Source organism: Monodon monoceros, unplaced genomic scaffold (genome assembly GCF_005190385.1).
Source record: "Monodon monoceros isolate NGI ecotype Baffin Bay Population unplaced genomic scaffold, NGI_Narwhal_1 Super_Scaffold_12, whole genome shotgun sequence".
NCBI classification, from domain to species: domain Eukaryota; kingdom Metazoa; phylum Chordata; class Mammalia; order Artiodactyla; family Monodontidae; genus Monodon; species Monodon monoceros.
In genome coordinates, this window is record NW_021703768.1 from 15080390 (window position 1) to 15106501 (window position 26112).

The following is a 26112-nucleotide window of genomic DNA, read 5'->3' on the forward strand; positions in this document are numbered from 1 at the left end:
CCCTTCCGGCTGAGTTACCAGTAAGTTAAATACTAACTCCAAGATTCCGTCACAGAACGGAGCTAGAAGAAGAAAGAAGAGATCTGATCAAAGTCACGCATTGCAGTGGAGCGCAGGAGAATAAGAGGGATGACGGCGGGGTGGCGGTGTACAGAAAACGGACAGTGAAACCCAGACGCACAGAGGGGGAAAAAGAAATAAATACGAGGTCAAGCAGCTGTTGTCATGGCAGCCCTGTTGGTTTACATGGGTTTGTATGCAAATGGCAATGAGATATATACTGTGTGTCTGCCCAGTGGCACCTGCAGAGTTTGAGTTTTGGCCCCAATCACACAGCTGGTAAGAAACACCTCCATCCTCCTCTCTACGCCTCAGTATTTTCATCTGTAAAGTGGACAGTGTCTAGATAAGTCCTTCCCAAGATGACTGACCATCACATTACTCAGGACACTTTTTCAAAATACAGATTCCTGGGCTCCATCCTGGACCTGGGAGAGACGAATGCTTGGGGTTAGGCACACGAATCTACGTGTTAATAAGCTAGGTTTGCAAACACTGACCTGCAGTGATCTCCCCAGGCATTTCCCATCCAAACATTCTCTGAGTCCATGAACCGTAAACCTAGAAGCAAAACCTCACAACTGATCCAAATCCAAGCTGAACTTGGGGCCTCTTCCTTCATAAATAAATAAAATGCATACACCGGGCACAAGACACAGTGGCAGGGGTTAAAGAGGCTTCTAAGACTAGCTCTTGGGTAGGGGGTAGGGGGGCCAGACATACAGTAATGAATTCAATGAACCATTATGGGCCTGCCTGAGAAAGAAAGAAGCTGGGACGTGATGAGGATTTACCATTTGCTAGATATTTTCACATCGTCCTCGCAATTTTTGTTGAAGTATAATTGATTTACAACATTGTTAGTTTCAGGTGTTAATTTCAGGTGTACAGCAAAATGATTCCCTTACATACTTTTTTTTCAGATTATTTTCCACTATAGGTTATTAAAAGATACTGAATATAGCTCCCTGGGTTATACAGTAAATCCTTGTTGCTTATCTGTCTTGTGTATAGTAGTTTGTACCTGTTAATCCCATACTCTTTTATTTATTTATTTTTTTTTTGCGGTACGCAGGCCTCTCACTGTTGTGACCTCTCCCATTGCGGAGCACAGGCTCCGGACGCGCAGGCTCAGCGGCCATGGCTCACGGGCCCAGCCACTCCGCGGCATGTGGGACCTTCCCGGGCCGGGTCACGAACCCGCGTCCCCTGCGTCGGCAGGCGGACTCTCAACCACTGCGCCACCAGGGAAGCCCCTAATCCCATACCCTTAATTTATCCCTCCCTCCCACTTCCTTTCCCCTTTGATAACCATAAGTTTGTTTTCTACATCTTCATCTCATTTAATGCTCCTGCACCGCCCGATGAAGTTAATATGTGGAAATTATACACTCATAAATAGACTAGGTTAGAGCAATTTGTCTAAAACTGTCCAGCCTCTAATTGAAAGAGTTGGGTCTTCTTGACTCCAAGTCCACTTCCCTATTTACACACCATGTATGGAGTCCCTTGGCATCTCACTTTAACCAACCAATCTAAAGCACCAGAATGTTCTAGATAGCAGGGTTGAAAGAGCAATTGTCATATGGGCTCCTGCCTTTTAAATGCCCATTCAGCTGTGGTCACCCACTCATCAGCTCACATCCGCATTCCGTTCAAGACCCCATTCCAATGCACCTGACCCTGTCCAGGGGCCCCCAAAAGGAATTCAGCCACTGTGCAGTTCCAAGACTGGCAGCGTTGCCACAGCTGTCGATGATCTTCTTGTGCCTCCAGCTCCTTCACTGCGAAAACCCAAGGATGCAAGCAACTGGAATTCAGCCCTGCTGCTTCCACGTGGCCCCCACCCCACCTTGGCTCTGCCCTGCTGGTTGGCCTGGTCCAGCCCATCCCTACCCTCTCCTCCCCCTCTTCATGGGAAGCCCGGCCAGGGCTCTGCCTCCCCAGCTCCAGCCAATCCCTTTCCAGGTGAAAGAACCCCGATCACACTCTAATACACATTGTCCAAGATCACGGGCACACAGATATGGGCCTCCTGGAATGACCATTCCCTGTCAAGATCCTAGGCTCGGCAACAAGATTCACACAGCCCAGACCCTCTCCCTCCCAGTCTGAGGCCACGATGTTCCAGAACTAGGACTGAGGCTTCTACACCCCTTGAGCCAAGTGTCTGGACTGAACTGACCACCACGAGGTCCACTTCTACGTCAAGGTGAACGAGCCTGCAGCTGGCCCGGTCAGCCCCGCAGATCTGAGGACTATCCTGTCTCTCTTAAACTCCCTGCTAGAAAATGAGACATTCTCTCAGGCTGCCAAAGAGACCAAGGCTGAAATAGCTGAACAAACTGTAAGAAACTGTGTGGATTAGAACAAACAGGTGACTTCAGATCCGAGAGACCACAGTACCCTGCTTGACACCTTGTCCGGCATACTTAGGATTGGACGGTAAGTTATACACTCACCCACTAAATCCAAACAAACACACAACGCAGAGAAGCAGCTATCTAATTTGTTTCAAATGTCCAAAACATCAAGACTGAGCACTGAGTTAGTAATTCTGCCATCCTGGGAGGGCCACTTATCGGAAGGCCAAGATCAAGTGTCCTTTATCAGTGTACCAAAGCCGTGCGGGTCAGCAGGGCTGACCCAGGGTCACCCCGTTTATGAACACAGCCTCCCTAAGATGCGGGCAAGCAGCCTCCCCACACAAACATTCCCTTACTATCAGGAAAACCATATCCAGTAGCCGTCCCAGGAAGAACATCACCTACATTTCTTATTGGATGCCAAAATGTTCCCCCAAACCCACATAACACCCAGGACGGGATGTGGACTCTTGTCATCACAGTTTCCACAGATACATTCAAGGGGCAGAACAGTGATGACACACGTGGGCGTCTGTCCCTACAAAAGGCAACACCAGGAACGGGTCAGTCAAAGCTGGAGATTACAATCCTACTTGGTGTGGCTGCCTGACCAACACAGGGTGGGAAATGTTTTCAAAACCTGAGTAAAAATAAAAAGGGTGTGTGCAGGTCCACTGGATGTCCTTCTAGTCGCTGGCACAGGACGGGGGACGTAGGCCATCACTCCCAGTGCACGGGGGAGCCACGACCCCTGGAAACTCCACCTCCAAACCGGAGGCGCAGGAGAAAGCACAGCAAATATCTGGGCACCAGTATTCTGACTCAGGAAGGCCCACTCTGGGCCCACATGCCAATGGCCACTGTCCAGCTGGATTGTGATTGGCAGTGCCACCTCAAGGCCCAAGACTTGTTGTGTCATCCGGGTCGGAAAACCCTTTCTGGTTCTTTCCTATGGGTCCAATCAAAAGAGAAAACAGAAGTGGAGACAGAAATACAGATTGAGAGAGAGAGAGAGAGAGAGAGAGAGGCCTGTGCATCCGTGCACAAGGCATGAGAGAGAACCGGTAGCTGCCTCATGGACCCCAGTCCTCGAAATTCCCCAGACTGTGTTTCTGGAACATTCCAAACCAAGAGTAAACTTGGGATGAGAATGAATCTCTTTTGATGGCTGCCAATTCTTCAGGGTCCCCCGACTCCAAGCCCAGGACCTCCAGTACCCCTGGGCAGGGTTTGAGGAGCAAACCAAGCAGAGCCTCTCCCACCCGCTCAGACGGAGGGCGTGTGTGAACACACGGGCGGGAGCCAGCTCCCCCTATAACGAAACCGCCCTGTCCGGTGGATTAGTGGAACCTGGCCCCGGAAGTGCAAGGCAATTCGCAAATCAGGCTTCCAGCACCTAAGAAGTTATTTTTATTGAAAGTAATATTTTAATGTCTTCTTTTACAATTTATGATTTTAAAACTAACTTTCCGTATATAGCACACACAAGTAGTAATATAAAATTTAATGGAACATTTTTAAGTGGGAAACTGTGATTCGGAAAAAGAACCACGGGGCAAGGGCTCTGGCCCGAGTGAGTTCACAGCCGGGGTGCCACAGACGTGAGGCAGCTCGCTCCACAATTCTTACTGTTTCTGACAAATGAGGAAACTGAAGCTCAAAAGATTAAGTCCTTTAACTGGGCTCATCTTGCTAGAAGCTAGTTCACCTCTAGTTCACCCCTCCTCCTTAGCCCCCCCCGCCCGCCACACACACACACACACACACACACACACACACACACACACACACACACACACACTAGCCTGCCTTTGAGAGCACTTATTTCTACTATATCTCAGTCCAAAAAGCAATTGAGAGAGCTTAAATGTCCACTATAACACGGAATAAATACAAAAAGATAATGAAACTGGCAAAGAGAAAATAAAAGACGATTACTCAGGTTTAAGCTTAGCCCACAGGAATTCAAACCATGAGTTGAGATGCAAAATGACAGCCACAAATTTGGTCCTGAGAAGACCTCTTTGCGGTAAGAACTTGATATTTCATCATTAGGAAAACCCTTTTTCACCCCAATAGAAGAAGGCAAACTAACACAGTGAACATTTCCTTATCTTCTTAATATGAAAAGGATCAATCAATAAAACACAACGGGTGTGTAGGTGAAGCAGTGAAGGTCACAGACCACCCCCCCAAGCTCACTTTGAGAGCCTGGGAGCCGCAATAATGATCTGAACAACAATGCACCCCTGACTTGTTAAAAGTGAGGTCAGTCAGACAGAGAAAGACAAACATCATATGATATCACTTATATGTGGAATCTAAAAAAAATGATACAAGTGGACTTATTTACAAAACAGAAATAGACTCACAGACGAAGAAAACAAACTTATGGTTACCAAAGGGGATGGGGGAGAGATAAATTAGGAGTTTGGGATAACATATACACACTACTATATATAAAACAGAGAAACAACAAGGACCTACTGTATAGCACGGGGAACTATATTCAATATCTTATAATAACCTATAATGGAAAAGAATCTGAAAAAGAACAGATACATATATATGTATGTATGCATATGAGTATGTGTGTGTGTATATATATATATATATAAAACTGAATCGCTTTGCTGTACACCAGAAACTAACACAACATTGTAAATTAACTATACTTCAATTTTTCTTTTTTTTTTGCGGTACGCGGGCCCCTCACTGCTGTGGCCTCTCCCGCCGCGGAGCACAGGCTCCAGACGCGCAGGACCAGCAGCCGTGGCCCACGGGCCCAGCCGCCCCGCGGCACGTGGGATCCCCCCAGACCGGGGCACGAACCCGCGTCCCCCGCATCGGCAGGCGGACTCCCAACCACTGCGCCACCAGGGAAGCCCTATACTTCAATTTTTTTAAAATGGTTAAAAAAAGTGAACCTCTTGGGATGTTTGTTTGTTTTTAATGCTTTTCACCGTTTGCCAAAAAGGAGCAATAAAAGAGGAAGACAAGATAAATAGTGACTGGACGTGTTATAGGAGGGAGTAATGCCACCCGCTCCAGCACCCGCAGTTTCCAAACTCCCGTGGCTGTGCTAGAAGGTGGGAGCATCACCAGCAGGCCTGCCCTCCCGTGCACACCCGTGGGCGGCCGGAACAGCCCTACAGCTCTCTCTAATTAAACAAGGGAAACAAAGCCCTCCTTTAGCACAGTCCGAACCAACTTCTAGCAGAAAACAAATGTCCTCCTGAGAATTCCACCTGAGATTCCCAGGGCCAAATTAACTCTTCAAACATACAGACAACGCCGGTGAAGAACAATGCCAGGAAGCAGAGTAAAAGCACACGTGATGAGCAAAGGTGACAGTTTCTCATTAAGCTCTCCAAAAGAGCGACTCAGCTTCTGTGTTTATAACATGTGGCGTTAAACACCAACAATAAAAGAAAACGCCTCGACGCAGCCACAAAGAGCAAGCACCAGGAGCCTGGCACTGAATAGGATCCACATTTCAATCATAAGCTGGCATTTCAATCGGACGAGAAGTGAATGCGAGGTAAAACTCTGCTTACAAATGACAGAGAGACGCCTTTGGTCAGTTCCTAACATGTCTTTTTAGAATGACCCCAACCATGCAGTCAGCTACATCAGAACTTCAAACCTGCTTTCCCCCAAAAGGGATTGGCTATTCTGAACGAGGAGGACAGGAGTTCTTTGGCAAAAGGCGTTTCAAAAGCTTGGTAAAGACACAAGGTCAAGACACTGCCCCGGGGTCACACCCAGTAGCAACACAACCCTGAAAACCTGCCTCCTTGGCCGACTGTGATCATATTTGTCATCCCATTGCTTCCCCAGAAAAACGTTTTTTCCTTTCATGCACTCGATCTTGATTCCCACCTGTATATCATTGGCTTGTTCACTTGTTTATCATTTGCTGACACCAAACTGTAAGCTCCATGAGGGGAGGGCCCACTCTGTCCGGATCACCAGCGTCACCCCCGGATGAGGTCACCACCTGGCCAAAAGCAGGTGCTCAATAATGCGTTTCTGCATTGTGGCTCATTCCATGTTTGTTGAATGGATGAGTCAATTAACGTAATTAAGTAATCATGCATGTAATTAACGTCATCATTAATCATGAACTTCCTGAAGCACACTATCATGACAGTAACAGCTTGCCAAAATGGGGGGGAAATTGCATGAGGAGCGTGAAAATGTCTGCACAGTTTTTGAAGACCTTTTGAGAAGCAACGGATAACAGATGGCCCTGGGACCTTGGCTTAGGTTAATTTGTATCTCTTTAAAGGGAAGTCAGTCTGGCTCTCCTAACTTGCCACCGTGCTGAATAAAGCCCTGTTGCGAGCTTTACTGTGATATCGACGTGATTGGTCAGGTCAAGGAGGATGGTGCCCTGGCCAGCGCAGGCATCCTCATCGCTGGAGCAGCCATGCTTATGTGAAAGCCACACCCATACACAATACATGTCTGGGCTTCTTTCTACACATCTGGGAGTTCTTCTAACTAGAAGCCAAAGATCATCACTGACATTCTAAAGACAATACCCAACCATGGTTCTTTTGTTAACAGCCATGCTTTTGAATGTCACAGACACACGGCAAGCATGTCACGAATCTTGGGCTCATGAGCCTTAAGACATCCACCTTCTGCACCAGGCAAACCCATACACAGCAGAGATTCCACGGGCAACATCAGAGCTACAATACTCAGTGATATTATTAAAAGTGAAACATTTTGGGCTTCCCTGGTGGCGCAGTGGTTGAGAGTCCGCCTGCCGATGCAGGGGACACGGGTTCGTGCCCCGGTCCGGGAAGATCCCACATGCCGCGGAGCGGCTGGGCCTGTGAGCCATGGCCGCTGAGCCTGCGCGTCCGGAGCCTGTGCTCCACAAAGGGAGAGGCCACAACAGTGAGAAGCCCGCGTACCACAAAAAAAAAAAAAAAAAAAGTGAAACATTTTAATGGAAACTATCAATTTCCACGCTGATAAATGAAAGCTAGTATTCGTTCATGCTAGTTAATTAAAAAACAGAAAAAGCAACTTTAGGATCATATTTTCCATTTCCACTAGATTATATTTTAAAAGCTATTCTAATGAACTTAGAACTTGAGGCAAAAGTGAAACTTTAGTGTCAAATATCTTTAAATATTTAGATTCACTTATAAGATAAAGGTTAAATTTAACACATGTACCATTTTTTCCATTAACTATGAAAATAAACTGGTTTAAGGCCCTCACTAAAGCTTTCTGATACTCTACACGACGCGACAATGCAAGCTGTTGTTTTGAATTTATCCCAAAGGTAATTGGAAGTTAAATTCATAAGGTATGCAAGAAAATATATATTCATTCCTAAAAAGATGATTTAATAGATGAAGTACAGTTTCCAAACTACAGTCAATACCTGCAAGATATATCCATTCATGGAACAGGAACTCAGCTGGCAAGAGGAATTTTATATAATGTCCCTTCCTCCAGCTTATGAGCCATTTCCTCCATATACAAAGATGGATTTGGATTTTATGAAATTCATGAGCAACCGAGCCCCAGGGCTAGAGACCACAAGGTTGCCTCCTGACTCCTGGTGAAATTCTCCTCGGGGGACCTGGGATGGGCAAGTCAGCAGCGGCTGCAGTCTTGCACACCACCGTCCCTGAACCCTGCTGTCTGAATGGATAGCTTTAGTCCTTGCTTTTATATTTTGTTGTTATTTCTCAGGAAAGCTTGAATTTTTTTAAACACTGAGGGCATGCATGCTTTTTGTCTGTGATCACCCCGTATTATGTGCACCAGCTACAGGAGAGCTGGAAGAGAAGAGATCAACAGCTCTTTTCAAGAGATTTTATTAACAAAAAAGCCCTTAAGCTGGGTTTGACAACAAATATAGCTATTAAACGGACCAGGTCGATGTTCATTTCAACAGGTCTTGGTGGCGTTTGAGCAAACCTAACTGTCCATTTGTAGTTCAGGAACATATAAAAATATTTCCTTTGAATAATAAATACATTTTCTAGGGACAAGAATTCTCCCTAGGAAAGGTCTCCCAGGATCGAGTTACCCTCATCATTTGAAAGAAGGTGGTACTCCATCAGCTGGATGGTAAACATCTTGCTTTGAGTAGATGTGCAAGTCAAATGCAAGCCATGACTACTGAGGGCAGTAGAAAGTCTCCTTTTGTCAAAAGTGACTTTTACAAACTCTGGCTTATGTGACAGCAGGGAAGAAGGGAGGGGGAAGTCCCGGGGGAAGGCCTGAAGCTCACGGCTAGGAGCTTTGGAGGGGCCTGCTGAGCCTTGGGGAGATCTGTCAATACACCAACTCCAGACGCTCAAAACCCCAGAGGTGTGGTTGGATCCACTCAGCAGAGTCTCCACACGGGCCTATAAGATCATGTAGTGGGCAGTTCTGCCCTTGGGAACACTGTGATTCTACCTTCCTAAGTTTCCCCGTGCTCACGGCTTCCACACTTGGTGGCGTGCAGTTTTCAAAAAGGGTCGCGTTGTCACCAGCTCATCGTGGGGCCTTGGGACTCAGTTTCTTCATCTATAAAATGAGGGGGTAAAACTGAAGCAAGGATTCCCTACCTTTTATTTCATCATACAGGTGCCTTCTTTTGAAAGGTTTTAGCTGCTAACAAAATACATAGCACAGTTTACTAGGTCAGAGTGAGTGCAACCTTGTCACGGAAATAAGCCTCTTCCCCAGCTGTCTGAAATACCGAAAGCAGGTCAGTACCTCCAAAGAGCTGGGGAGCTCGGGGTCCTAGGTGATTCTAATAGATTCATGCTATGACTCCTGGGCTGAAATCTGCGACTCTGGATGTCCATTTCGTTCAGTGCTACACAGATCAGCAAAACACACACCCAGGAGCGCCAGTGTGGCTTTCTGGAAGCACACAAGCAGAAAGGGGCAGCAACGTAGCATCTGGCTCCAAACCAGACCTCGAATGTAAACAGTGACACTCTGGACTCAAGGTGCCCTGGTCTATGACAAGTTAGGACACTACTTGTTTTGAGCGTTGTGCTAATGAGGTCAAGGTATGAATTCTCTCTGCCTTTTAGTTCAACTAGGCCCAGCCTATCCTAGGATCGCAAGTTCCTGCAAAGCCGGGCCAGGTGCCAGGCTTGACGCCCACCCCCCGGGGCACGACTCAGCCAAGCCCGTGGGAGCCAGCCAGGGCAGCAGCCCTGCACGATTCGGGGGGGCGGGGCGGGGAGGTGCCACTCAGGCTCTTTGCTGCATGAGTCACCTTTGGAGGCACACAGAAGCCCTGTATTCTGTTCCATCCATCTCGAGAATGGACCACCGAAGTCAGATGCAGCCTTTACATGGCAAGCAAACACTGAGTCCCGGAAGTAAGAAAGGCAAAAAGAAATGCTTTAAGCTTGCCCGAAGATCTAATGCACAAGCTATAATAACACAGCAGTCAGACTGACTCCTTACCCAAATACCAGAAACCATAAACCAATAGCTGGACCAACTGCAGACCATCTATAAGAGATCAGGCGTTGGAAAGGTATCCATCTGCAAAAAGCAACACTGGAAGCAAGCGAGAAAGGAGGGCAGTGCTCCACAATTCTAAGGGAAAATTATTCCCCACCCAGAGTTCTAAACCAAGCCAAACCAGCAATCAGCTGGAAGGGTGGGATAAACATATTTTCTGCACACGAGTTCTCCAAAACATGCTAGAGGATGTACTCTCTCCATACCGAAGAGCCCACCAAGAAAGAGTCCCGTAACAGAAAACAGACGCCAAGAACTCAGAGCAAACACAAGAAAACCTTAGACCTTAAACCATCATGAATAATCTCAAGGAGAAGAAACGGGTGCTGCTGACTCTCCTGACCCCGTTCTCAGCAGGGGTCCAGTAAAAGAGGCTCTCACACAGGAGAGGGGGAACGGGGTGACGACGCAGATGTCCTGCAGAGACATAAGACCCAGGGGACAATCAGACTAGATCAGAACAGGGGGAGGAAGACTCCAAGAAGGGTGGCTCCCAGGGAAAGAAAGAGAAGAGAAACTGAAGTGGGGGTCTGATAGAGTTGACCTTTATCAAAAGGAGTTCTCCAGAAATGCTGGAGAGTTAGAAAGATCAAAGAGAAAAAAATGCTAAGAGCAACAGCAAAATAGAGCTGTACAAGAAAGGGCCTGTAAACGTGGATCTCCTTCCCCACGAAAGCGACAGCCAGGCTCATCCACCCTCAACCCGCTCAATCTCAGGAACTCACCCTCCTCCAAAGAGAAATCAGCTGCCACTGGCAGGTGACCCTTAGCCACCTGCCCTCCAGGTGTGCCCACCTTTCCCCCTGGTCCTCAGGTGTCAGAGGAGCAGGTGTCCTTCTAAGCCCAGCCGCCACGGGCTTCCCCAGAGGCCCCTGCTGTCCCTCTTCCCTTCCCCTGTCTCCACCCTTCCCTCTCCGTTCCCCCATCCTCACAAATGCCACACCTGTCAGAGGACCCATCGGGCATCAGCAGGGCAGGTGGAGAATGGCATGGGGGCGGGCTCAGGACTCTGCAGAAGGAGTGAACACAGGGAGGCAGGAGACTGGCTCCAGGCTGAGGGGCTGCAACTGGTCTCCCGCTGATACTTCGAGATAAGATACCAGCAGGATCACTGGGCCCGGATCAGGTGAAAGCACAAGTGAGATGACTGGCCGGAGACAACCCGGAAAACTGCCCCCATGTAAGCAACCTAAGCCACCCCGACTGCACGCAACTCACTCCAAGTTTGCCTGTGTGTTCTTCCACATGTACTGTGCTTCTAATAAATGCTGTCTCTATTTCACAGTCTTGGTCCCTTTGCTGAATTCCTTCCTCAAAGACAAGGACCAAGGGCCTTCTTCCACAGCTGGAATCAACAGAAACAGCTAACAACAGAATGCTTCTGACATTCAAAATCGGCTATCTTGGTAGGCACGAAAGCCAGGCACCGGGGAGAGAACGGGTTTCCTAAACTGTCTGAACTCCCGTTGGCCAAGTCAGGATCTGGCCTGAGGACCAAATCCCAGAGGGGCCCTGGAGGGCAGGGTAGGGAGTTGTGTCCTCCACAGAGACTGAGCCATGATGCTGCAGCAGGGGGAGGTGGTGAGGGGCTGGGAGGAAGGGAGGGTCCCCCTTCTGGTGTGACTGGGAAGGCCAGGCCCTCATGCCGCCCAGGAAGGGGCACTTGCCAATGGAACCCCAGCGGACCCGGCTGCGACCTCACCTGGCTCCCGGGGAACCCCGCTCTCTGGGACTCGCGGCGCTCTGACCCTCCTGCCGAAGATGCTCCTTCATCACCACCTTGCTGGGGTCGGTTTCCTCACACTCTCCCCAGGCTCTCTTCTCATACAGCCCAGCAGGTGGTCCCTAAGAAACTTCACCACCCCCAACACACACACATCTGTACTTCAACCCAACCCGTCCCCTGCTGCAACCCCAGGGACCCTCAGAATGGTTAACACCAGCCACTCCTCATTTACCCTCGGAGGCTGAGTCTCTCCCCCACCCCCTCTCTTCTCCCATCCAAGAAATCACTCAGTCGTCCTGATTTTATCGCCAGTCTCCCCACCCCGCTGCCTGTCTTCACCACCACGTGTTCCTGCAGAGGTGTCCTGCCCCACCTCTGGCCCCAGGTTCTCGCTCCTCTCATTCACCGGCCGGGGGCGGGGGGCGGGTGATGGAAAGCCGGTAAGCATAGTCTGGCACACTCGCTGCATGAAGTTCTGAGCTAAAATTAATGGTGTCTCCTGCTTGCTCAACCAGCTCCAGCCACACTGGACTCCGTGCTGTTCTGCAAACACCCCCAGCCCACTCACCCCAGGGCCTTTGCACACCCTGTTCCCTCTGCCTGGAGCATTCTGCTGCAGAAGTAGCTGCTTGGATCCTTCGCTAATGTGCTTTTCGGGCAATAGCTCACAGTCACTCCTCTGAGAAGCCTGCACTGACTACCCCAGAAAAGTAGCACCTCCTTGTCCCTCCCAGTCCCTTGTCCCTGCTTCAGTTTTCTCCACAGCACCTAGCTTCTCCTAGCATTTTGTGCATTTGTTTATTGTCTTTCTTCCACCATTTCCACCACGAAAATATAAGCTCCATGAGAAAAGGGATCTCATGCTTTCTTGTCCACTGTTACATCTCTAGCACCAAGAACAGTGTCAGCATGTAGTAGACAATAAATATTTGTTGAAATTTTGAATGGAGGTCTTAAGATAAAGGGACTATGGCTATATGACGGTATATATATGATGGTACTTACATAAAAGTAATAGACAAAGACTGCTTATTTGATATAGTCCAAATTCCTTAGCACAATCCAATAGTAAACTCTTCAGAAACTGACCCCAACGTTTCTCTTTCCAAACTCACCTGTGGATATTCCCTCTAGAAAATAAAATACCTGTCCCACCCCTCCCCTCCCCTCCCATCCTCTCCCCTTCCCTTCCCCTCTCTCTCTATATAAATGAATAGTTATGAGTGCTACTGTGTACCCTGTTCAAGCTTCCATCAGTTAACTGAGTACCTAGCACATAATAGCTACTCAATACGTATTAGTTCTCTTCCACTTTTTACATACTGCTTATCCCGTCTTTTCGCCAATCTCCATACCCCAATTTGCTGCCTGAGGAAATCCTATTGGTTCATCTTGGCCCATGTATGATAATTTAGTGCTCATAGCATAACCTGAGAATTACTTGCTTACTATCTGTGCTTCTCACCAGGACTCAGAATGTGTCTTAGTCGCCACTGTATCCCCAGGAGCTAGTGATAATGATGCACCTCACTAATTCGTACCTATTTCGATCAATCAGGCAGCTTAAAAACACTCACGCACAACAGGATAAGAAGGAAAAACAGCAGCAAAAAGAAGCTGAGGGCAAGTTATTACCCAAATAGGCACAACCAAAAAATTGTGCAAAATCACTAACGATGAGCTTTGTGGTTATTACGCTAGAGAAGAAAACCTGAAGGGTTTCTAGAATGAGCATTAATCTGGTAGAAACGGCCCCATTTCTTAGGTCCTCAACCAACAGTTCCTGGTGCTAAAGGACCAAGGCCTAGAGAACAGCCTTACATGGGAACTCGTGAAAGAGTTCCTGGGTCTAAGAACAAGCACATGAGGCCACTACTCAAGAAACATTTACTGAATATGAAAAATGTCCACAACTATTTTCAATGACCTGAAGCCTTTCTATTTTGCAAGACCTTCCTTAAACCAGCCCTGCCCTGTCCAGGCTAGGGGAATACCCTCTAGTCCAGTCCAGTTCACTAAACCTTTTTGAGCATCTACAGTGTTTCAGATCCCATGCTGGTTCCATGCACACAAGAATAATAATTTCTCTTTCCCGCTCCCCAATGTACCCTCAGCCTGAGGCAGGTGAGTCTCCCCAGAGTGACAACATCCAGTGCACGTCCCCCATTTATACCTGGGTTTGTCCCACGTGGAAAGCCCTCACTGTTAACCTTACTTTTATAGTTACACCTTCTCTGCTAGGCCTATACATACAATAAATCGCACAGAGCTTTCATCAAGTATTCCAAACCCCTTTGATATCCACTATTCCTAAACTATAAAGCCCTAGAAACTGTGGCATACAATGTAGAAGTGTGGTGCATTGTTTCAATCAATTCACTGAACCAGCCATGTCTCCGAAAGCAGAGAGTAAGCTCTCAGAGCCAAGTGCAGACCTGGGACTTCTGGTATGCCCCATGGACCCAACACCACGTGGGCCTGGAGCAGACACTCTCCCACGGCTCCTGATGCCCAGAGGAAGCTGAGATAAGGCGAGGGACGTGAACTAGACTCGCTAACAGGCTAAAAATGATCCCTCTCAATGCAGAACCCACCCTCTCCCAACATAACTATTTTCACCCCATGCTGAAACTATTAAGTGAAATTCTGTAGTATTGAAAAACGTAAGCCCTGTTGATTCCCATATCTGTCTTCCGTTATTCCTTAGAGTGACAGAGTTGTTTTTTTTAAAAAGAAAGAAACACTGAATTTGCAGAAAAGGACATGGCTTCATCACCCAGGCCCGTGACCCAGGTTAGGACTGTGCTACTGAATATGGGTAGCCACTAACCACATGTAGCTATCTGAACTGAAGTTTAAGTTCAAGAAAATTAAAAATACAGTTCCTGAGTCACACTAGCCACATGTCATAAGTTCAATAACCACAATAGGCCACTTGCTACCATACAAATAGTACAAACGTCAACTATTTCCATCACTGCAAATATCCTATTGAACAGTACAGGTTAAAGTCATCGTTAACAACTCAATTAACTTCTGTGGGCCTGTTTCCTCTTGTGTAAAAGGGGAATAATACCTGCCTCACTGGTTGCTGTAAGATTTAAATGAGGTGCTAAACGTGAGCATCCTTAATAATTTTACTAGTTGTAGTCTGACGAACTATACCTGCATATATAGTTATATACGCAGGTATAGTTTGATGGCAGCAGCAATCATTAATAGTAGTAGCTGTCAAAGGAGTTACTATCAAGTAGAATAAAGAAATTCTGTCTCAGGCCATGTGAAGAGAAGGATGCTGTCCAGGAAGATGGGGAAAAGTACACACTGGTCGTATCATCTCAGAATGCTGCATTTGAGGAGGAATACATACAAACTGAAGCATGTTTAGAAGAGCCTGGTCAGTGGAAGGAGCCCAGGATTTCTCTTCTGGGGGAAAGAAGACTCAACAGAAATGGAGAACAGAACAAATCTTGAAACAGACAGAGGACTGTCCTGGGGAGGGAGCCCGGACCTTGGGCAGCTGTAGAGATAACAAAGAGGTGAGCTTAACTCAGTATAGGAAAAATATTTGCTAGTCAGAGTTGTCCAGCAGTGGAAATGCTGCCTCATGGAGAAGAGAGTTCATGATCCCAGAAAGTGCTCAAATGCAGTGATTCTCACACTCGAGTCACCTGGTGAGCTGGAGAAAATTCAGATGCTCTGGCCCCACCGCAGGGATTCTGGCTCGTATGTGTGGGGTGGAGCCCACGATTTGCATCTCTACAAGCACCCAGGTGACGGCCACGATGATGCCAGTAAGAGATCGCTCTTTGAGGGGCACTGCTCTAATGCAAGCTGGCCCAACCCATCAGCGATGGCATAGAGGGGCTCTTGACATCAAGTGGGAGCTGGACCCTGCAACCTTCCAAACCAACTCTGGAGGACAGGCCTCCAAGGACTCTAAGTGGATCCTGGGCATTCCGGACGGCACAGGTGCCCAGCCTGAAATACGGCAAAAGTTAGAGGACCCAAGGTCTCCTGCAGGGCATGCCCTTGTGTCATCACCTCAGGCTAATCAGTGTCTTGCAGTTGAACTATTTATACAAGTGGAGGGTAATGTCATCAGGTAGTGCCAGATGCTCTGAGGAAAGAGGCCCAGCAGAGACTTCTCTGCACGCATGGTCTCCAAGTGCGGGTTCAAGACTAAATCACATCCGAGCAGCTTTCCAGGCTGCATTGTGTGGCATTCGGTTTCAGTATCATGACCAGCAATGAGAGCAAGAAGAGTGACATAATCCTCCAGCCCTTGCTACCCAAGGCAACTGCCACGTGGCCATATAAAGCATGGCCAGAGCTTGCCACACTCCTCTCACCAAAACCAGACATTTCACACAAATATTTGTGCCTGAATTTTTTCAACAGCTTTACTCGTAATAGCCAACCATGAAAACGACCCCAAAGAACATCGACTAGCAAATGGATGGACAAATTGAGGTATATCCCCGAAGTGGCAGCCTAGTCAACCGTAACGAGAAACAAACAACTGACATACACAACAGGGATGAATCTCAAAGCCTTATGCTGGGTAAGCAAAGCCAGGCACAAACACATCATATTATAAGGTATCATTTATATGAAACTTCAGCAAAGACAAATCTAACCTATAGTAACAGAAAACAGATCAATCCCCGGGGTGGGTACAGGTGGGAAAGGAAGCCAAAGTAATCTTTAGGAGTGATGGAATGTTCTAGATCTTGATTGTCATTGTGGTTCCATGGGCGTTTACATTTGACTGTTCACTTAGTGTGTGTGCGTTTTATTGACAGTATACCGCAAGCAGCTAATTCTTTAAAAACAAAAGCAAATGGGTATTTTCTGTTTCACTGGGTTCATTCTATTTGATGGTGTGCTTAAAACTGGTGTCACTGGTTGCCCCTGGAAGGAGACAGGTAGCCAGTGACAGGTGTCGGAAAGAGCCTTTCAAACTGTTTACTATTTTATACTTTTAAACTTTTGAACTGTGAGGCTGTATTGACCATTCTTTAATAAATAAAATTTTAAATTAAGAAAAAGAATTCACAAACATGTCCCTCATTGGTAAAATGAGAGACCCAACTCTAGGACTATTAGACTGTTGGGCAATCTATTTCAGGTTGTGGAAACCCTGCTTCTTGAGACAGGTGCTACATGGTCTGTATTTTATCAAACTCCTCTGAGCTCTGAGTGAATACCAATTTTTTTAAGCGTTATTTAGTATTTTTCAAAAAATATATCAAAGATAAGAATGCACACACACACTCATAGTTTTAAAATAATTATAACTTGAACACCAAGTAACTTCCACCACTGAAGTCAAAAAACAGAACACTGCCTGTACTCCAAAACCTTCCACGTGCCCTCTGTCATCAAACCTTCTCCCTCCTCCCAGGGACAACCACTCTCTTGATTTTGCAGATAAGAATGTCTTCTATCAACATATCTCTGATCAGTACTGTTTAGTTTTGCATAGTTTTCAAAAAACCGAATCATTCTGTACATATTGTGTGCTTTTTTTTTTTTTGCCCAAAATTACGTTTGTAAAATTCATCTGTGTTGTTGCCTATAGCTGTAGGTTATTTTCATTGTTCTATATGTTATTTTATGGTAGGAATAAATGTACCACAACTTACTTGCCCATTAAAATATTCATGGGCACTTTTACAAGGCATTTTTGGGTCCCCATTGCCTATAGAAAAAACAGGTCCAAAAACAAAGTATGACACTCGAGGCAACCACTGCCCCCAGATGCGTCTCCAAAACACCCAGCCACTCTCATCTCCCCTACTTTTCCCCACCAACTCATGTGGCATTGCATCAGTCAAATATATTGGTTGAAACATTAAGTACAATTCCTTAGGACTGGAATGCTATCAACCATATACTAGATCTACCCAAATCATTCCTGTCCATCCAAATCTGACTCGAGCATGATCTCCTTATGAAGACCCCACAGTCCCTTCTAGCCAGGATGCCACCTCCCCCAAAAAAACTGCATCAAAATGAATGATCCCTTCTCTGACTCTTTACCACACTCGCTCCATTCATCCTTGAGTTATACCCATTTGTTATGGCCAAGTCTCAGCTTTTGTGCTCTCAGTGCACAGCACTAAAATCTTGCAGATAATGGGCAAGTAATAAATGTTAGAGCTGTTGAACCCAGGCTCAAAATCCTGAACACTAGTGCTGGTACCAGGTACTGAACAATCAAAAATATGCATTTAAAAAGTTCATTTCCCCAAAAATAACATCAAGAAAAGTGCCAAGGGCTTCCCTGGTGGCGCAGTGGTTGAGAGTCCGCCTGCCGATGCAGGGGACACGGGTTCATGCCCCGGTCCGGGAAGATCCCACATGCCGCAGAGCGGCTGGGCCCGTGAGCCATGGCCGCTGAGCCTGCGCGTCCGGAGCCTGTGCTCCGCAACGGGAGAGGCCACAACAGTGAGAGGCCCGTGTACCGCAAGAAAAAAAAAAAACAACTACAAGTGCACATCCCCCTCTGACGCAACAATTCCACTTCTGGCAATTCATCCTACAGCAATACTTGCTTATATGCAAAATAATGCATGTTTAGGCCATTAGCTATAATGCTGTCATAGCAAAAGTTGGAAACAATCTTAGTCCATCAGTAGGAGACAGGTTAATCTGTGACATCCATACAGTGGAATTCTGTGCAGCTGGAAAAGAACAAGGAAGTGATCGCCAAAGTACACTAAGAAGAATAATAGTCCAGGTAGTATTCCACAATTTGCGTAGAATATTTTGTATTTGCTGAAATATGCACTATCTGGAAAGATACACAGGAAACTTGTAACATTGGTTGCTTCTGGTAGGAAAGTGGATAGCCAGAGACAGGCATGGGAAAAAGATTTACAGAGTGTTTAACCTTTTGTACCTTTGAACTTTTGAACTCGGAGGCTATTGGCTATTTTTTTTAATAAATAAAATTTAAAATTATGAAAGAGAATTTTACCTCATTGGTAAAATGAGGGAGACCCAGCCCTAAGACTATGGGACTGTTGCCCAATATAGCATCAGACACTGTATCGTCCTTCTTTTGAGTGCCCACTGTAACTTCATAACAGGTTGCAGAACTATGGAATAAACTCTAGAAACACTGATAGCTAAGAGACCCGAAGTGCAGTTAATTCACGTTCGGGGGTCTAATAAGAAACAGCTCGGGCTTCCCTGGCGGCACAGTGGTTAAGAATCCACCTGCCAATGCAGGGGACACGGGCTCGAGCCCTGGTCCAGGAAGATCCCACATGCCACGGAGCAACTAAGCCCGTGTGCCACAACTACTGAGCCTGCACTCTAGGGCCCATGAGCCACAACTACTGAGCCCACACACCACAACTACTGAAGCCCACGCGCCTAGAGCCCGTGCTCCGCAACAAGAGAAGCCACCACAATGAGAAGCCCGTGCACCACATCGAAGAGTAGCCCCCGCTCACTGCAACTGGAGAAAGCCCGCGTGCAGCAACAAAGACCCAACACAGCCAAAATAATAAATAATTAAAAAAAAAAGAAAGAAAGAAAGAAACAGCTCATTTCAGGAGAAAAACCAGGACTAGCACAGATCTGCAGAAAAACCTTCAGGTCAAAGGAGCTAACCTAGAAAGTAGCAGGCTGTGTACGTTTCGGTCATTTATTGTCTCACTTTAAGCTTAAGAAATCTATGTACTGCAACAAGTATCCACCGCTGAAGCTCTGCTTATTCTGCAGTGTGTGGGTCATGCTTGTTATGAGGACACAGCTGCAGACAAAGAAGGTTCTTCTCCACCCTCCATCAGACTGGTAACAGATAACAGGGCACGACCTTCAATAAAGGAGCCACACACTTCCCCTGTCTTTAGGGGTGAAGGGTGCTTTTTGAAGAGACAAACCTGTTGATCAGGGGCTTTTCACAGAACATTCCTGTGTATTCTCTCTGTTCTTCAGCTAAAAACACGACTGTTTTCCACACTGCACACCTGCGGGGCGCGGTGATGTACCTAATCCACCTGTTTGCCGCCTGTTTTCTCATCAGGGAGTAAAGACAGTAAACCCAACCCTCCAGGGAACTGAAAAACAAATCATTCAGTGCCCATCTCAGGTGGCTGATGGACACAGGCTCAGTCTTCAGCGCGCGCCTAAGCTGGTCCAGGTAGGCCCGCTCCGGGTGCAAGAACGAATGCAAGTTCAAGTGTCTGTGGTCTGGCAGGCTTTGGGCGAGCAGGTCAAGACCTGAGAGTTTCGGAAAGCGAAGACCAAGTGCACTCTGGGCACACCTGTCGGTCCAGGTGCGTGGGGTCAGCCCACCACCTCTCCCACGAGGCTGCATACACACACGGAGAATGACAACTGTTTACAGGGAGGTGGGTCTCGAGGAAAGTTGAAGTGTGTCTACCTGTTTGAGAAAGGTGGCCGAGAAAGTGGGCCATGACTGACACCTTCCTCCGCGGGGTCCGGCGTGCACCTCCCCCCCCCCACCCCGGCCCTGGGCGCGCCCTCCGCCCGCCCCCGAGCGCCCCAAGGTCACCTGCCCTCCCCGGCGTCCCCACCCACCCCGAGCTCTCACCAGAACAGCAGGTTGGCCCCGACGAAGGCGAGCAGGCTGCGCAGCGGCCTCTTCCAGCTCAGGAGCTCGTCGGCGCGGCAGCCCAGCCACAGCACGGGCTCCCCCAGCAGCCAGGTCACCGCGGCGGCCACCCCGCCGGCGGCCTCCTCCACCTGCCGCCCCGCGCCCGCCACCGCCCCTTCCTCCTGCGCTTCCCCCTCCTGCTCCTCGCGGGGAGCCCGGGGGAGCGGCGGCGGCGGCGGCGGCGGCGGCGGCGGCGGCGCCTGCTCGGCGGCTGCGGGAGCCGGGCATCCCTGCTCGGCGGGCTCCGGGGGCGCCGGGCTCGCCATCTTCGGCGGCGCTGGCGGGCGGGGACTGGCACGGGCACGCGCGCGGGCGCGCCTAGGTGTCGCGCCGAGAGGGCGGCGGGTCCCGGCGCTGGGCGCGCACCGCGGGGCGCCGGCGGCTGGGTGCCTTGTGACGTCAGCCCCTGCCGCGGCGGGCCGCCTCCCGGGGGAAGTGGGTGCGGCCCAGTTCGCGCGGGGCTGGGCGGGGCCGGGCGGCCTCCCCCAGCCGCCCCGGCTTGCGAGCGGGGCGGCGTCCCGGGGGTAGCGGGGACCCCGCCCGGGACCGAGGGAGCGTGACCGCCTTTTCCCTTCCAGCTGCGGGGGACGGCGCAGTAGAGCACCGCCGCCCGGCCACTTATCTAAAAGGGAGTCAGGGCCACGGGCGGAATCAACTGGAATCCTCACTTTCTCAAGCCACCGATCGCCCAGCCCGCAGCCTTACCGGGCGTGACGGGCACCCCTCCTCCTGGCAGCGCATTTCCGCCGCCAGCGACCCGACGCCCCCCGCCCCCGCCGCAGGCCCAGTGCCCTTGCAGGGACAGATTGCACACCCATAGCATAGGTCTTCAGTACTCTGCGAATAACGTGATGATATAAAGGTTGGATTGAGAAAGGAAGGAAAAAAAAAAAAACATTTTGGGTCAGTTCACGAGCGGCCGCAGTGATGGGGAAGGGGTCTGGGGGCTTCCTCTCCGACTTTGCGGGCAGCGTCATCTGGCTCAAGAACGCACGCTGGTCCGTGGGAGGCACAGGTGAGCGGGGAGCTTAGAAGCAGGACCCCTTGCGTGTGTCACACAGGTTTGGGCAGCCTTGACTTCGGTCGTTCAGAGTCACTCTGGTCACCACAGGTATCAGGACGGGTAAGGCGCTGTGAGGGCGTGACAGAGTCCTGAGACCTTCCTTCCGGGGCCTCACTGGTTCTTGTGCTTCCGGGTGAGTGTCAGGGTGCGGGGGGGGGGGGGGGGAAGGGAAGAAAGGTAAATGTTTATGCTCCCTTTTCACTATTTGCATTTTTTAAAGGTTCTGTTCTTTAATCCCCGTTGTCACTTTTCTCTGGAATAAAATGTCCCTTCCCCATCCAGAGCATTCGACCTGTGATGAATCAGAGCATCTTACATCCTCTTGGAGTTCACTACTGACAACCAACCTTCTTTCACAGGATGGATGGGGCTCATTCCCAGAGCAATTAAAGCCTGTGGTTTCCAGGGAGCCTCTGGAGAATGTTCTGTAGTGTTACTCTGGGGTCATTATATATGTTTATACCTCTGTGTACACATATGTAGCAATTCAGTACATTGCAGATGTGTGCACTTTCCTGTATGTAGGGTGTACCTCAAGAGGGTGTATTCCTAGTTCACTCAGAGGTTTATTGAGCACCTACTATGTGCCCAACATATTGCTCAGCTCTGTGGATATGGCTTCCACCCATAGGAAGTTCACAGTCCTAGGACAGGCTGGTGACAATCGTGATAACTGCTGTGACAGAAATAATCACTCAGGGCTAAGAGTCCTTACTTAAGTCGTGCATCCAAAATTAGGGACAGGGTGGAGGAGTCAGGTTTCAAGGGGCTTTTTGGAATAGACGGCATCTGCCCTGAATGGTAAGGAAGTAAAGTGGAGGTTGGGAAGGGGAGGCAGTCATTTCTTTCGGGAAATCAACACGAGTGAAGTTATGGACTTGCAGGTGGAGGTACGGTTCCTTATGTATATTTGCAGGAGGTCACCAAGGCCTCGACTGATCCACTAGTGGAAGGAAGTTTGGTTTTTGACCTGCCGGCAACGCAGAGTCTCACATTTCTGACTTGTCTTTGAAAAGAATCGCGACAACCCGGTAGAGAGTGGCCAGGGAGGCATGAAACAGCAATGTGGAAACAATCCCGGTATTTTTTTTCCACTAAAGAAAGACCATCTTTCCCCAGGTATTGCCCCCTCTCTTGGTCCTAGTGCAGGACCTTTTGAAAGATAAAGGATGCTTTATTGTGTCACCTGGCCTTTGCTTAGCACTGGATACAGCCCAGGGGTTGCGAATATTCGGAGATTCGTCCCTAGACTCCACAGCTGGAGGGAAGAATTGCAGGGCAGAGGAGGTGAGGAACCCGATATCCCCATTGTCCAAAACAGCATGATACGATTTCAGAGACATGTCTGCAATATCGGACACATTCCTCCTTCTCCCCGGAATTCTAATTATTGTTGTCAGGATAGGTTGAGATAGTAAAAGCTGTTGACAACCAAGACACATAAAAGCTCAACTTCAGTTGCTACATGTGGTTTGCAGCACTTCTCTCCATTTAATGATAAAGCTCCCTGCTCACAGCTCTGTGAGATCTTTTCCTTCTCTCTTAAAGTAAAATGCTACCCAACACTGTTTTGCACAAAAAAACTGGACTGATCGCTCTAATCTGTCTTTTTCACCTCTGACCTCTAATCTACCAGCAGATAATGTCACAGGAGTAGACACTGGCCTAGACATATAAATGGGCGCTACTGTGTGTTTTTTCTTTGTGATGTGTGAATAATGTATTCAGTGCTAAGACTACATAAAAATAATGCTAATGATGCTTAAAATAAACCTTGTCCCCTCGTTTCAACAACACGTCACGTTTAAAACCCCTGTGGGTAACCTTACCGTTTAAGGTTCTCTTCTGAATTTTGCATCTCTGTGTCCTGGGGACAGAGTGATTAACACTGATGAGCTAGACGACTTGAAAATAAAGATCAGAGGAAAACAAGGAAAATGGGTATGTGTCAGGGGGGGAAGAAAAGGGGAGAGAGAGAGAGAAATAGTTGGAGCCATTGAATCTAAGCGACAGTTCAGGAAATAACAGCTCAGGCAAAGAAAACCAAAATATACACAGGAACTCTTAAAAGAGGCCACTCGCTTTTCTCTTCCAAAAGTAGCTAGAAAGCTTGTAATAGGAGAGAAGAACAATGAATAATTAATTCCCACTCTAGGAGGTCACATAGGCAACACCAAGCTAAGCCTTGAATGAGAGGGAAATGCCCCAATATTGGTTTCTTTTTTTCCCTAAAATATTTCATATTAGACTCCTACAGGAGGTCCTTAAATGAAGGAGCCGTGCATCGATGTTGTATTGTATTAGTCCTGCAGATAGATTTTTGTGTGCTGATAATTTTGTTAAAGCAATTCTACCCTCCTATTCTTACCATATCCTCTAGTCTGTATTCCTAACTTTCCCTAATATTTTTGCCACTGAGTCAGGAGAACCTAATAGTCTAAGCAGAGAGAAATAGGAACATCACGCAACAACAGAGGGATTGGAAAGGAAGAGTGTGCCTGGTTTCCAAGGCCCAGCTCACAAAAGGAATTAGCTATTTCTGTTTTGGGTTGACTGTTGCGCTTATTAGAATTGGAATATCCAACCCAGAATAATCTGTGTTTGATAAGCATTCTGTAAGGGAGGTGCTAACCAGAAACGAACCGCAAGATGGTGGCCAACCACACCCAGTTGGGGTACTCAGTTTTACGTATTATTCCCTAATAATATACAAAAGAGCTTTATCAAGTCTTCAGGAAGGTTAATTTAAGGAACCTGAGGTCACGCTACAAGAGTATATCCCGAAAAGGTACCATTTATCTGCCCACAGGCACACACATCAACACACACACACGTGATCAGCAAGGATGATTTCAGAACATTGACTTCCAAGCCCTTCCCACCTGCCTAGCGGTTACAGTCAACTCAGCAGACTGGCCCACCATTCCGGTCCTGTTGGAGGAGGTCACCGAGAGGACGTGACCGCCAACTGAGCCTCAAGCTGGACCCAGGCAATCGGAGGCGCCTCACTCCCTCCCCTGTCCTCGGAAGATATGTTCTGCCCACCGTTCCCACAGCCGGAGCTGTTCCAAGGATGCAGCCATGAGAGAGCAGTGTGGTGTTGAGACCGTTTGGACGGTCAATGTAACTGAACCCCGTTAAGGCCTCTGTATAAACTCTTAGGATTCTGGCGGGCGGGTGCGGAAGTCAACTGTCTCCCCCGATGGGCTGCTACGGAGTGTGAGCTTTGGGGCCTTAGGTGGGCCTTCAGCAGGAGAGTAAAGTGGCCTGGTTTGTGTTTCAGGAAAGTATCTGGGGCAATGGATTCCATAGAGCCCGGCAGAGACACTGGAAGAGACTCTTTCCTTGTCCCTCGCTAGGAGAGGGGGGAAGATGAGGAACAAGTTTGGGACATCTTCGGAAAGGCCGGTTAGGCAGGTGGGCACAGGGGTCTGCAGCTCAGGGCACAGCACGGGTCCTGGACAGGATCCAGGTGGAGGGAGTGGCCTGTACAAAAACTTGCCAGAGGGCAGGCCGGCCGGGGTGAGTTCAGATGCCAGATGAGATGGACTGTGGGGCTCAGAGGATGTGATGAGACTTCCGGACAAACAGACAGAGGGAGTTTTGAGTATCAGTTGCCAAGTTCAGACACAATTCTGTGAGTGGTGGAGGGTTCCTGAAATTGGTGGATTTTCTTTTTTATCGTCGTTTCTTTGTTTTTACTGAGAGAAGTGATAGACTCAAAATTCCAGTCTCCTGAGGCCCCAGCTTGATGTCCATCATCAAAGCAAAACCGCGATGTGCTCATCTCTAAATGCAGGTCTCCAAATCAGGCCTTCAGTCTCAGGGGTATTCTCTAAGCTAAAATTAGACTAGTGGAATGTACTGGAATCGCTGCAAGCGTTACATCCCATAGACATCCCTTCAGAGTCTGTATTTGGCTTGTCACCTGTGACTAATTTTAGTTCATTAGAAATCAGGCACAAAACCTGGTGACTTTTTAGGCTGGGATAGTGGCCCAGGCCCTGCTGAGATCATGCAGTCAGGCTGTGTCACATGCATCCTCTTAGACCCGTGCATGAACGGGCACAGCCAGGGCTGTTCATGGGCACACTTAAGCTTTACAGGACTCCTGAGCCATCACAGGAGTTTGGAGATCATATTTAATACAGTTCACAGTATGGTACATTTGCTTGGAGGCCAATTTATTGTAAATTGATGGTTTCTGTCTACCCCATTGCACTGTCCTGTCCCGCCTCTGCCCTAAACCAGACCCCCCAAAACAGCCTTGGGAGCTTCCTCTGGGTTGCAGGGACAAGGGCCTGGCTGGGACTGAAGGCCTTTCTCCTTTCTCCAGGGAGAAGATGCATATGAACTCAGGGTCCCACAGGCTCAGTGGCCTCAAGCTCCCCAGGTGCTGGGCCGCTGGATTTCCCAAACTCTGCCAACCGCTGACATCCAGTGCACCTATAGACCGTTTTTTCTCCCACTGATGAGGTAGTTCTTGCTCTTGCCCTATAAGGAAGGGAGGTGACAGAGTTGGAGGGAAGAGACTCCTTCGGGAATGTCTACCCCCAGTGGGTCCCTGTTCCTTATGAGTTAAGCTTGTTTCTTAACCCATCCTGTGTGGGGCTGTCTGATTCCTCACAAGCCCTGTTGGGGAAGACAGGGGTGGATCACAAAGACAGCCTCCACCCTGGCACAAGAAGGAGCTTTAACAACTGCCCCGGGAAACCACAGTAACCCACAGTCCCCAGGGCAAGAAATACCGGAGTGA

General features: G+C 48.4%; 1 protein-coding gene across 1 annotated transcript in view; it reads right to left on the reverse strand.

Moving 5' to 3' along the window:
* RETREG1 (reticulophagy regulator 1) overlaps window positions 1–20566 on the reverse strand; it is a 123844-nt gene extending 103278 nt beyond the window's left edge. The window contains exon 1 of the mRNA XM_029219063.1: window positions 20231–20566. Coding sequence (XP_029074896.1) covers window positions 20231–20559 — 329 coding nt within the window. The 5' untranslated portion in view covers window positions 20560–20566. The remainder of the gene's footprint in view (window positions 1–20230) is intronic.
* Window positions 20567–26112: the final 5546 nt, after the last annotated feature.